At 38.7% G+C, this 13,299-nt stretch overlaps 1 protein-coding gene across 4 annotated transcripts in view; it reads right to left on the bottom strand.

Moving 5' to 3' along the window:
• Window positions 1-7,876: 7,876 nt before the first annotated feature.
• Window positions 7,877-13,299, bottom strand: part of FAM3C (FAM3 metabolism regulating signaling molecule C) — a 33,519-nt gene continuing 28,096 nt past the window's right edge. For 3 of the 4 annotated variants that reach the window (XM_055808136.1, XM_055808137.1, XM_005242486.4), the window contains 4 exons: window positions 12,055-12,105; window positions 11,487-11,571; window positions 9,554-9,680; window positions 7,877-8,480 (listed from right to left, as the gene is read on the bottom strand). In XM_055808136.1, the coding sequence (XP_055664111.1) occupies window positions 8,391-8,480; window positions 9,554-9,680; window positions 11,487-11,571; window positions 12,055-12,105 (353 nt within the window). In that variant the 3' untranslated portion in view covers window positions 7,877-8,390. The remainder of the gene's footprint in view (window positions 8,481-9,553; window positions 9,681-11,486; window positions 11,572-12,054; window positions 12,106-13,299) is intronic. The other variant, XM_055808138.1, reaches the window with a different exon arrangement.

Below are 13,299 nucleotides of genomic sequence, written 5' to 3'. Positions count from 1 at the left end.
TTGTGAAAAGTAGCAAACCTATGAAAAATGCCACAAGTTTACTTTTTGAAGAAAGGATAATAGTAACCTGAAAGTGAAAATGACATATGCTGTTTTGAAAACAGAAATGCACGTGCACTGGCTGCATATTTTAAGAGAAAAGTTGTGCTGTTGACTGAAGTGCTGACATACTCTGAGGAGTTACTGCAGGAACGCAGCTGGTCCGTCTGCCCACGTGCCAGCCTGTGCATGCACTGGCAACTGAAGAACACCATCGTGTCCTTGCCTGTTGGAGATCCCTTGTCAAAGGATGTTTAGTAAACAGAGATTGTCTCCATTGCTATCAAAATGCCTCTTTTCGGTGAATGACAAGTATGTGAAACATATGTGTAAAGTAAACAGTAACAATTAGCACTGGTCATGCAAAGGAAATGATGCTAAAGGACATCTGCTTTGGCTGAGGTTTCTGACAGAGTTGAGATGCTTGATTTCATTGAAGGATGAGGTTTCACGAGACAGCAAACTTGACTTTAGGGCAGTTCCTCATAGACCAAAACCATCATGGCTAGGTCACGTAAAGTGCTGAACCTATACCAGCTCACTCTGCTGGCTAGAATGTATTAAAAACATATAAAAGGATCATCCCACTGTGGCAGACTTCATGACAAATTAGGCAATCTTTGTCTGAGCCCTCTAACTTATGGCAGATATAACACAAGGTGGAATAGCAGGAAGTATCAGAGTGGAATAAATGTTATTATTGGTTCTACATAAACTGCCAAAAAATGATAACTCTGAATCCTCTCCTGACTGTGCCTCGTCTGTCCTGCCAGGTGATCTGGAGTGCCCAGATCCAGTAGCAGTAGTAACAGTGAATGCAGTATCATGACTTTATTTTTCATTTCATGCAAGGATTTGCAATAGCAATTTTTAGGATTTTACACACTTCTACAATTTTTACTGTTAGTCAGTCAGCACAGGCAGACAATAGCTAAGAACACCCAGCTGAGAAAAAAAAGGTTCACACCTATACATCTAATGAGCGTCACTAAGGAGGGCAGTAGTAGTAGCAGTGGTGTTCTGACTATAAATGGGAAACGGGAGAAATTACTTGCTCAAAATCACTTGCAAAAGCAGTGGCAGACCTAGGTTGTTTTGGTTTTTTTTTTTTTTTTAAAAAAAAAAGAATAGGCAGGTCTCCTGATCATCAACATAATGCTTTGGCTACCTGGTCACTGCATTTGTTTCTCAGCCCATGTACTTTGAAAGCTGTGGTTTGCCAGTTGGGACTGTACGGTAACCATCTTGAGTCGTGACTACTGGGCAAGTCCTGCTGCAGACCCCAGTGCAATTTTTTCAAGGACAAGCAAAGACTAAAATACTCAGTTGGCTAAAATTGCACTTCCTAAACATGGCCTCCTGCGGTTCATATTTCTGGAAGTCAAATAAGCTGTTTTCTCACACACAAATGACAAATTCAGCCTGTGAACTCTACATTAATGCTGCAGATAATTAGTGCTAAAATACCTATGCCTCTCCCAGAGTCTGCTGTTACACTGGACAGACAACTGTGTGATTCCACGGATAGTTCTGTTAAATAAATAACGATTTACTCAGTGGAGAATGAAACGGGAATTAAACCTCTCTGGCCACCATGTCAACTCTGCAAGGCTGGGAGCAGGGCGGCAGGTAGGAACATGAGACTGCAGTTGATGTCACGGCTAGCAGGGAACACTGCCTGGTGAGCCCTCCGGCCGAGGCTGGAATCTGGATGCCAGGGCTGACTGCAAATGGGTGGCCATCTGCGGAGGGGAGCTATCACTTTGCACAGCACAGAGGGGTAACAAATGAAGTGCCTGGGAGTGTGAAGGCAGACGCACAAGGGGAGCTCAGATGCACTAACCGAACTGGAGAAAGACGGGTCCCTTACAGGGCAGTGCCACATACCTTGTGAAACCTGCTGCTGAACCTCAGCCTGCAAGCACAGAACGGCTTGTCAAGAACAGCTTGTCACAGGCTAAAAGTTCGGAGCCTGTCTCAGGGTTTGGCCATCTCATCTTCCTCTCAGCCTTGCTATGCTCATGTAATGTTAAATGAACTGCACTCTCCCTTGTTAATACTTCAGGAATCATCAGCTTTTTTTTTTTTTTTTTTTTTTTTTGGTAATATCAAGCTATGTGCATATCCGGATGCCTTAACTAAAATGCTGAAACTTGTGATTGGGTAAGATTTTTACAGTCATTTTCCCCAAAGTCCTGAAAATTTCTATTTGTGGAGCAGAGCACAAACACATTTCATGAGCATTTCTGTTTTCTAGAGAAAATGCTTGACACTATACTAGGGTTTAAAACCAGATTGCGTTATTATCTACATGGATGATGATTTCCCCTCTGTGGCAAAAGGTACATTGTACCTCATGCCAGCAGCACAAAACAGCTGACAACTGACACAATGTCCCATCCTTTTGCGTGGCCCAATCTGCCCCATAATCTAAGAAATTAATTTGACACTCTGTTCTGTCTCAGCATGTGCTAAACAATATTTTGATGTTAAACATACTGAGTTTTTAGTATATTACGAAGAGAATCAACGTGCAGAGGAACACAACATCAAGATACTACTCAATTCCATTTTAAGATGTGTTACTTGACTTTTTAAAAAATGATGCTGGCTAGTCATTGGTGCTTATGCCAATGGGAGCAAACCCAGAAGTTACCTGGAACTTGGAGAACTAAGTCTTACTCGTGCTGATTTTGAAGTTTTAGCCTGTAGTTCCGTGGCAGGCTGGGTTTGCCTGCCAGGTTGGCCAAGTGTGTGCCCAGGCTCCCTACCCCCTCCCCTGACACCAGCCCCTCCATCGGTTTAACGACATGGGTCACAGAAACCCTCCGCAAACGAGAAAAACAAGAGACTTGGCTCAGTTTGGAGCAGCAAACTGCAGCAGGGACGTGGCAGTAAGAATTCAGGGAGATGAACAGGGGTTGTACATCCTTGAGCTGACTGCGCTGCCAATGTCAGAATATTGTCCAAATGGGGTTTCACACTTCACGTACATTGAAAACTCCAGGCTTTTAACATAAAAGAAATCAATGAAACCAAGACCCACACAGCACAAATGGAGAGTATTTGACAGAAGTTCTACAAACAAAGCAGCTAGCGAAATAAACCCACTTCAGTGATTTCTGTTCAAGAGATTTAGGTAGAACCAAAATTCTGGGATTATCCAATGCTACAGCCACCTCCTGTAGAAGTTTTACGATCCTTCGCAATGTGCTATAATACAGGAACCCTCTCAGGAGAACAAGCAAGCCATCTACAGTACGAAGGGTTGATGGTTCAGGGCAGACACATTTTCCATTGATCAATGATTTTATAAGTAACCCCTTGGAAAAGCCCTCCTTGTTTTTGGTCACTCAGGACTAAACAGCACTAAGGCACGACAGAACAGTACTGTACTCTCTGCTGAGACCGTATTTGTGATAATACAATTTTGACCACTTAACATAATCTTGAAATATTAGTTGGGCTCTGTGGTTTTTTTTCCATTTGCTGATTGCCCCATAATTGCAATGCTAAGAAACCACTCCAAACTTCTTGCATTGTAGTGCAAAATCAACAAGAGGAACAGAATTAACCAGCTGCTTTGGGCTGCCTCCAGGGATCAGAAATTTTCCATAGAGAATGGAGCGATTTCTGTGCATTTTATATAGTAGACAATGTAGCTGGACTATTACAGTGCTCTATACTGATCCCCACCTCTCTTCATATATAGTCTAAAGCCCTGAAAGAAAGTTTTCATTTCCACGTACTTCGAAGGATAATAAACAGATGATCTTGATTTATTAATACACTACAAAGCTTAATACAAGGTGTAGTTACCCACATTGTGTGGTAGAAGCTTTTAAGGCACCTATGAGGGCTAAGCTGTAAAAGCCAAGTTTTCCAGTGGAAAGGATGATTCAGCTGCCAAGATCTGGGAACATGAGGGTGTACTGATAAAGACAATGCTGAAATATTCAAGGCCAAGGAAGATAATTAGTCAGAAAGGATTGCTGCAGCATTTGGTAAGAAAAAAACATTTGCAGGCTACGTTCCACAGAAGACAGCACTCCCTCCCACTGCCATCCACCAAGCTGAAAGAGGAGACGTGATTTCTCCTCAGCTGGGAGGGCTTTTTTTCATGTCAGCGAGGTTGTAGCTATATCCTGCTATGGACAACACCCTAAAAAGGAACAGACCTTTCTGAGGGAATGGGTAATTAAAGATTTACAGATTATTGCAACCTTGAAAGGATAAACACAAGATTAAAGGAACTGTGTTGCGTGCTTTAGAAAGGAAAAGATAGGGCCAGGAAGAATGTAAAAGAAATCCAAGAGGAGAGTCATCAATTTTTAACTTGCAAAGAAGTAATCAATTTTCAGCAAAGAAGATTTTGATAGTACATGAGACAACCTATCTGGATGGATAGTTAAGCACAGAAAGAGGCATCTGAAGAACCTGTTTTAACCTGAGTTGGTGAAGGATGCATTAGATCTTGTTTGCAAGGCTGAGAGGGCTGACTATAGGAGCAGCAAGGAGGGACTAAAAGTGGGATTAAGCAAATATTAAAATAATGAAACATCTCAAGTAGAGCACATTCTTTCTTGCCATTCTTCTTTTTTTTTTTCCTCCAGGGAGGCAGCAGCAGGATGTGGTCACTGAGCCCAGGTCTTTGTGCCCTTCTGGCACGTTGCTCAGCAGGCGAGAAGCAAGGTCTCACATATCCCTAGTACAGCATCAGGAGCCACCGACACCTCATGGCATCACTGAGCAGGCTGAGAGCTGTTCTTGCACCTTCCTGCTTCCCATCCAGCCTTCCAGGTGTCTTTTTTAATTTTCTTAGCAGTCCCCTTGTATTAAGGCTAGGCTATGGCCTTACAGACATAAAACTGAACAGGATTTCATCAATAAAAAGTCCCTTGCTTGGTATGCACCTTAGTCATGACCCAAGTCAGTTTAGGGAGCAACTACAGCCCTTCCCACCCTTACACAGGCAAGTCACTCAGCACTTGGGTGGCAGTATTACCACTTATTTCCCCTCCTGAAGTTGTCCACCTGGCTTCTATTTTATTAATAAACTCATTCTTGAAAAGCACTTAAGACTGCAGAAAATCCAAACAGTTTAGGAGACATTACATACACACCAAGCATTTAGTAGTCACGTCACTGTTTGAGGGAACCAAGTCCCACAGTAAGACATCTGGAAAGCCAAACATGCTTAGCAAAAGGAAGCTTTTTCCAAACTAGCACTTGGGAAACTAAAGCTGTAAAAGGCTCTGCTGTTTACAGAGAAGGGGTGGGATGGGGTGGGGTGTGTGCGGGGGGAAAAAAAAAAAGTTTGATCATGAAAAACATTAGGAAAGATGCAGAGGGCATGTAAAGGCAGAAACCCCCGTCAGCTTCTTTCTTAAGACTCCTGTTATCCATGTAAAGCAATTAAGAGCTGTGCTTTACAATGAAGTTGCCTTCAGGTAGCCTGAATCCCAGCCCCTTAGTGAAAATGAAGTTACAACCTTCTTGTGTCCGTCCCCTCCCCCCCCCCAGCCCCGTCTCACAGCTGCACTCCAAGGCAGACATCCCCCATGATGTTTCTCTCCTTCCCTCACCGCTCTGTTCTCAACAAGTCTGCAAGATGCTGCAAATGTTCCCATCACCCTGTGCAGGAAAATACGCATCCTGGAGCTCTGTCACACACACGTACTTTCACACGAAGTTACCGGTACCAAATGCCTTCATCTTTGCAACTGAATACTTCCTACCGCCAGCTGTGGGAGACACCAGGGAGGCCAAAAAAGTAATCTTTGTGCCTGGCAACTCAAATGAAATTTAGATAGATTATCAGAAGGTCTCACTTCTTAAGAGTAAGCATCAGAAAGTTTACCTCAACAGGGGGACACTGTAACTAGCTCACTTAAGGCAGAGGAGATGGTATGACTAGATCTTGTAGCAAGTCAACAGACCACGGTGATGGACAAGAGCAAGGAGACCCCGTTTGCATGGCCACTCCAGTACGAGTTCAGTATACTTGAAGACAGTCTTACTAAATGTGATACGCTAAAGCTGTCAGGACATGGGTTACAGAATAAGAGGAAGATTTCCACCAAAAGCACAAGAATCAAGTTATTTAAGAGGTTACAAAACCAATATTTTATTGCTTTAAAATCCATTGTGTAAAGGTTTTGTGGCAGGTGCAACTTTAAGGGGTTAAAAGAGTCATAAAATATTTACTTAATTTAGATCGCTAAAAAAAAAAGGCAAAAATTTAAAAGTTACAAGGACTAAAAGAGGTCTGCCTTTAGTCTTATTTTCCCTCCATTTAATTCTGTAGAGGAAATTTTAATTTGATCAAAGATGAAATATTCAATGGCATTCAAAACCAAAAGAATAAAGACAAGATTAGTCCAGGGAAACTATTAATGCAGGCAAATGTTTTTTTCCTCTTCAAACCCCTGCCAAGTAACTTCAAAATTGTTTTGATATTATTCTGGATAGCAGCATAACCAATACTGGCATATGCACCAACAAAACTGTATTTCTGTGAAAATTCCAGGAATTACAGAATTAGTTCTCCACAACAGCCTGTTATGAAACAGAAATTATTTTCCAACTGATAAAAACAGGGGGGGGGTACTTTGGAAAAAATATACATGATTTTGACATGACCACCTACACAAGAAAATCTGAAACATTTAACAAAAGCTGTTTCACTGTATAAGGTGCATTTATTGCTGTTCTATATTAAACATGAGGAAAAATCACATTATTTAACAAGCTAGTTAAACATAGAGAACAACTCAGAGTTCAGTCTTCCTCTGGTATCACAGCCTATTTATTTGACTTACAAGGTAATTCTCAATATTGCTTGAAATTTTTAGTGCACAGAATTAATTTTGTCTCAGAAGGAATCAACAATAATAGTATTTTGAGTGCCACCGTGTTCAACTTGCACTGTGGGTTCCTGAAAAACCCTTTGTGACTTATGTGCCATGGTACTAGCTAGAATTTTTTGGAGATTATACAAGAACTCATGACATAAAGCTCCAAGAGATTACACCCAATTCTGCGTCAGCCCCTATTTTGTGAATACCAACACTGTCAGTAATACCATACCAACTTAGTTTTAGGAAAAGTTCAAGCTGGCCCTACTTAAAAGAAACAAAAGTTTCCAAAGAAAGCTATGTTTTCTCACAGCTCTGATGCAAGCTAAAGAACAGGCCACTTCAACTTGGTCCATTTATTTTCCATAAAAAAAAAAAAAAAAAAAAGATGAAGGAAACATTGTCAGTTAAGTGTCACACATTGAATAACCCAAGACACAGTGAGATGTTCCGAGAAAGCATTGCAAGAACAAGTTGCCTCAGCTCACAGTAGATGTAACGCAGGTGGTAAAGGAGCACAGCTGTGCACGCTAAAACAGCTCTCACTAGAAGGCTGACTACTTTCTAACAGGCTCTTTGCGATGGGAAATTTATTCCTGATGTTACAACTAGAAGAGGAAGCTATTCCGTTATGCACATTTACTATGTGATTAGCTACTACAGCTGAACCACCATAGGTGGAATCAATGGTTAGGCATCACTACGAAAATTGCAATCAAAACTGAACAAGTTAGCAGCAGTACTGCTCCTTTACGTGCCAAGTCTCTTCCACAAAGTAAACATTATTTTCAAATACAAATCCTTCCAAGCTGCTTTTAAATATCCCACACACTGTTTATGTATTTACTTTTGTTCTTTCCTCAATAAAAATAATTTGTTGTGCTTCTCATGGCATAACCGTGTTACACTACCATGTACTCTTCCGTTGCCTACTCAGTTTTGATGGGGAAACTACATAAAATAAATTTCTGGAGCACTTATTATTAGAATAACCAAATAGCTTTAATAAAAAGTGTTGCTGCCATTAAAAAGGCAGAGGATAAAAAAAAAAAAATTAAAGCTCTTTATTAACTTATCACTAAAATCTACAATATTCCACAAAGCTTACATAAGTCACAGCAACATTACGCTGTTAAGAGGACAGTACAACATTTGTCAGGATCTGTTTATTATCTGCATATGCAATTTATTAGCCAGTTGATCTACAAGATATTATTTACCACAGGCAAACTAGATACTGTGCTTTTAGGAAACCTGCATAGAAATGTTTTGATGTTTCTTTTATTTTGGATGTATTTACAAAAAGGATTTCTATGTGTGTTAGCAATAAATAATCCCAATATTCAAAATGTCAGTGCTCATGCACACACCGACAAGATGGTCGCATGCTTTAAAAATATTATTTACAGTACAGTCTCCTTCATAGCCCTCTCCCTAATAATAGCAGAAAGTGCATTTTCTTCTATGGTCTTTCTCCTTTCCTTTTGTTTTCATTTAGTCTTGCTTCTGAGGGATACAGCCTTCCATCTCAACAACTTCTGGCCAGCCTTCATACTTGTTTGTGTCCTTGTTGTTCTTTATATGCTATAAATAAAAAATATCAATCTATTGTTAACATAAAGTCATTAATCCTTTTGCTTTAACTCACAACTTTAAAAGACATTTTATTTGCTTATTTTCAGGCCATGGACAAAGAGAAGACATCACTATCAGCCTCTTGTGCTTTGTATTAAGTACAACAATCTCTCAGTACTCAACACAACGTAACTTGTTTAGACAAGTGTATGCTAAAAACAGTTAAGCCATACCAGGAAAACATTTTAAAAATTTGTTTTAGATGTTTATTTAGGAAGACAGACAAGCAAGGGAAAGACCAACTGCATTACAACATGAACCACTAGGAAAATATATATGAGGATACTAAATTTACAAGGCACTGAAGAGGGAACAGTTGGATTTTTAAAGAACATTATTTAATGTTGAATGTTCGCCTTTTTTAAAAATTAGAAGTTTATGTTTCTACCCAGCAGCCATCTGCAGTCAGGCAAGACGTGGCTGCCTCCAAGAGTTTGTCACTGCTCCTGCACTAGTTCCCACTCCCTTGCAAAGCTGGTAGAAAAGAATGTGCCTTCCATATTGTCCTAGTACAAAGCTACCTTTACCGGTAATTAAAGGCAACAATGACATACAGAATTGTAACAGCTGAAGTACGGGAACATACTCAATTTCATGAATTTTGCTATGGCAGCAATAATTTTTGACAGAATAGCAAAGTGAACAGTGGGGAACGCCAACACCTTAACTACCACTTACCTTTGGGAGGTCTACCATTGTTGCTAGTACATCTAAAATACAAGCATTAGGCACTAAGTTTTGAATTCTTCAGTTCAACTGGATTTATTAAGAAGATAAATTACCCAGTTATTGGGTTAATAAGATCTAGCCCATATAAGATTTTTTTTCTTATTTCTGAATCACCAAAGAATCTTTTTGTACATTTAAAAGGAGGCGGCTAGTCAAGGAATAACTTTGAAAATAACAGTGTGTCACTACTGCAATAGATACCCATCTTGAACAAATGCATGGTATTTATAAAACATGCTATGCCTTCATTAATGTAAGCTGTTAAATTCCAGTAGAGCTATAGAATCACAGACCTGTTCAAATGGACTTTTGGTCTTAATTCCTTTTCCACCGCAGAAGACCCAGTTGTCTCTAAAGCCAAGGTTAGTAATAGATGTGCTTCCTAATTCAGCGATCAGTTTCCGTGCTTCCTCATTAAGCCTTGAGCAAAACAGAGTTCAGTATGTGAATAAAATACATGCCCTTACGGCTTTCATTGTTCAATGGACCATTCCCGCTTTAATCTGATTAAATATAGTTTAAGTCAGTCAGTATTGGACAAGATCTTTCAAAATCAGATAAAGCTAGTTCTAAAATCACCTGATCTAATGAGCACTGCTCTTTAATATTATAATCTCAATGAACCAGCATACAAACCTATCAGTACATCAACAAAAGCCAAGAACCTTCTCCTGTGAAAATACAGACATCTCAAGTCATGTTAGCAATTCTCCTAGAAACTACAAGAGTCAGCTTTTAAAGTAAATGTTGTTTGCAGGCTCAAGCTGAAGTCTAGATAAAGCAAAAGCTATTTTAGATTAAAAGAATGAACTAAATATATGAAAGGAAGTCTTGTCTGCTTGGGTCAGTTAAAAATTTAGAATGCTGCCCCACAGCATCGTCCAAGTATGAGATTTTAGTACAGAAGGGAAAACAATTCTGTAGGGTAAGTTATCATTCCAAAACCTCCAAATAACAGCTCTTTATTTCTTTCTTTCAGTTACTGCATTTGCTCGATCACTAAAAAGATACACAACTTCTGATTATTACTACTTACTGAGATATAATTGTATGACTGACTTAAGCTAAAATTATGAAAATTACTAAAGTACTTTGGAGGTTTTTCGCATAACGCACACTCCCAAGTTTCTAAAACATTAGGGCAGCTTATATTTAATTAAAAAAATAATTACCTTTTAAACATATTGGTTCTTCATAATTTTAATGGTTTTCAAGAACTGACATTTATGATTGCCATCAACCCTCAGTGGTAAGGTTTTGGCTAATTATGTCATATCACTAAGAAGCAGTAGTTCCTGGCTGTCAGCTTGAATGGGCCAAATTCACCTTCTTGGTTAGCTGATATTTTATCTACATACAAGCTTTCAAAAACATCAGCTGTGACAAGATTACTGAAACAAACTAACTACTTATTATCTAAAACATCAAAGAAGAAAGGAAAATGAGCAAAAAGAAAAGTTACAGAACAAGTGAACAGAGCAAACAGAAGATCCAGCCTTGGCATAAAGAAGCGTTAAATTGCTTCCTTCTCCTAAAAGCAGTGAACATACAGACACTTAACTATTTGCTGCAAATATTGCACACTGCAAAGTCAGGACTTTGTCATAGGAAAGCTGCTCCTGTATCAAAAATACAAACAAGCTATGGATAACAAATTGTATGAGAAGAGAAAATAACGTACAAAACACATCAGTAAAAAATTAAATATTATTAGAATATTGTAAGAAAAGGAAACAAAAAACCCCTCTATCAGCCAAAAAAAATTAAAAAGTGGGTACAAATGCTAGGAGAGCACGTAGAAACCTACAGGGTCTTCAGGAACCATATAGCAGTTGCTAATTAGTCAACTATTAGTCTCTAGCCTTTTCAGATTTTCAAACACTTGTGATATTTCTGCTAAAGGGTTCTCATGGTTTAACAGGACAGGGTCTAATTTATTGTTTCTCTATTGCTGGGATCACAAAAGCAACACCTAACAGTCCTCTATGTAAATACATACATAACCCATTACACCAGGTTAGTTTTAACTCCATCTTTGTTGTCCCCAAATCATATCAGCATTATAAAACTAATAAACTGAAAGCATAGCTTCAAATCCATCATCTTGGAAGAACAAAACTTTATGAAAAGTCATTTTGTGATAAAGAATGCTTTTTTTTTCCCCCCTCAGTATAAAACAGCATTTAAAAGCTTAAGCAATATTTGCTGTATAAATAAATTACATACTTGGTTGCACCATCATCATATGTTCCCATTAACACTATTGTTCCATCTTGGATGGACTTCAGAAATTCAATAAATGGTGCCACATCTGAAAAGAGAGAGAACACAAACCTGTTTAGTAACATCCCATATTTAAACACCTGCAATGCCTTCCTGTGAAAACACTCCTTTTAAGAATATTGGTAAGTGTACTTATAAATTTACACAAAGATGCTAAGCGGAAGAAAGGTGAAACGCATCAGAGAACTTTTACATTTTATAGAAAGGGTTTCATCCATATTGTGTAAAGACATAACCACAAGTGGGAACTACTCGGGAGAACAAGTGCATTTGTTTAACCAAACCATTCCCTCCCACCTCAACTATTTGTGTTTCTTTAAAGTTGCACTTTCATCACAATTACAAAGGTAGAGGTGAAGCACACCCTTAACTATCACCTTAAACCACCACACGAAATGGAGATGGAACCTGGGGTAGGGAGGTGCGGAAGGGAAAAATAAAAGTTAAAAAAAAAAAAAAAAAAAAAAAAGGCATTTATTTCTCTCTAACCAGCTAAGGTAACTGCACCTACCTCCTCCCCACATGTCAAAGAATTTAGTGTCTAATGGTTCTCCTGTTTTGCCTGGAGAAAAAGAAATATTTGGTGTCATCAAATAGAGCCAAAATTATTTTAGAGACAACGTGCCCAACTCTTCTTAATGACTCTTTCAGATGAAGTGCTGCAGAAGACACCATATAAATCAATTACTATGGTAACTCTTATCTTTTATGAAGATTGCTCCTTAAACAGCATAGTAGTTTGTGAAAAGGTGTAGGAAAAGGTAAGGGGGGGGGGGAGTGGGGAAGAGAAGCAGCAAACTTGTATTTTATATTCCACTTGAAGCAAAATCGAACAAAAAGCCCACAGCCTCTGAAACCAATAAAGTGAATTCACTTCATATATTTGCTTTTTTAAAAAAGTTGTTTTTGCAAAAATAAGATAGTACAGCTATAGGTTGCCTTTAGTGACATGTGAAAAGTAAGAAAGATTAGAAATTACACTGCGTGTTTTGCTACAGACTGGAAATTCTTGGTCAATTTAAACATCCAGAACAAATAGAAGAAAGTGAATGAAATAGTAGTTTCATTAGCTGCTTGCTTTTTTTTGTTGTTGTTTTTACTATGCTGTTGACAAACACTGAAGTAAGGTAGACCGGGGTTTTTTAATGCATACTTTCATTTAAATTTTGAAAGACAGGGAGAAAGACTGGCAGCTATATAATACAGAGGCAAGTATTTTGGTTTTGAACAGATTGAGACAATTTAGGAGGACAAAATAGGATTAAGGCAAGTATTGTTCAAGTCATGCTTTAGATGACATAAACCTGAGTACAGTCCAAAAGCAACATGAATTTATACTGCAGTGAAATGACAAAGTGCTATCTCAGTGCTACAAGGAATTGCTTCCTACACATTAAAGACAAATCCGCCAGTATTGACATTCAGTTCAGCTTTCGAGGTGGCACACAGGTCAGTTTGTTTGGTTTTGATGGAAGAATCCTGAACACAATTAAATAACATGACATATTTAGGCAGAAGATCTATAGATATGGATTAATCAAATATACTGATTTCAAGCTAGAAAATAATGAGCTGGTCTTTCCATGTAGTAACAGAACTGTCAAGCAAGTTTCACTGAAAAGAGAGCAAGAGAAGAATTTCGTTTACACAGCTTTATTAGTAATGGCAATGCACAAAGTGCATTAGGAATTTATCTCATATATCACCGAGATTGTCACCACACAGCACTCCACTATTGTTATTACATGTTTTTAGA

This window comes from Falco peregrinus, chromosome 6 (genome assembly GCF_023634155.1).
Source record: "Falco peregrinus isolate bFalPer1 chromosome 6, bFalPer1.pri, whole genome shotgun sequence".
In the NCBI taxonomy this organism is placed as follows: Eukaryota; Metazoa; Chordata; class Aves; order Falconiformes; family Falconidae; genus Falco; species Falco peregrinus.
The sequence above is the reverse complement of the archived record's forward strand: the minus strand, read 5'-3'. Positions and strand labels throughout refer to the sequence as shown.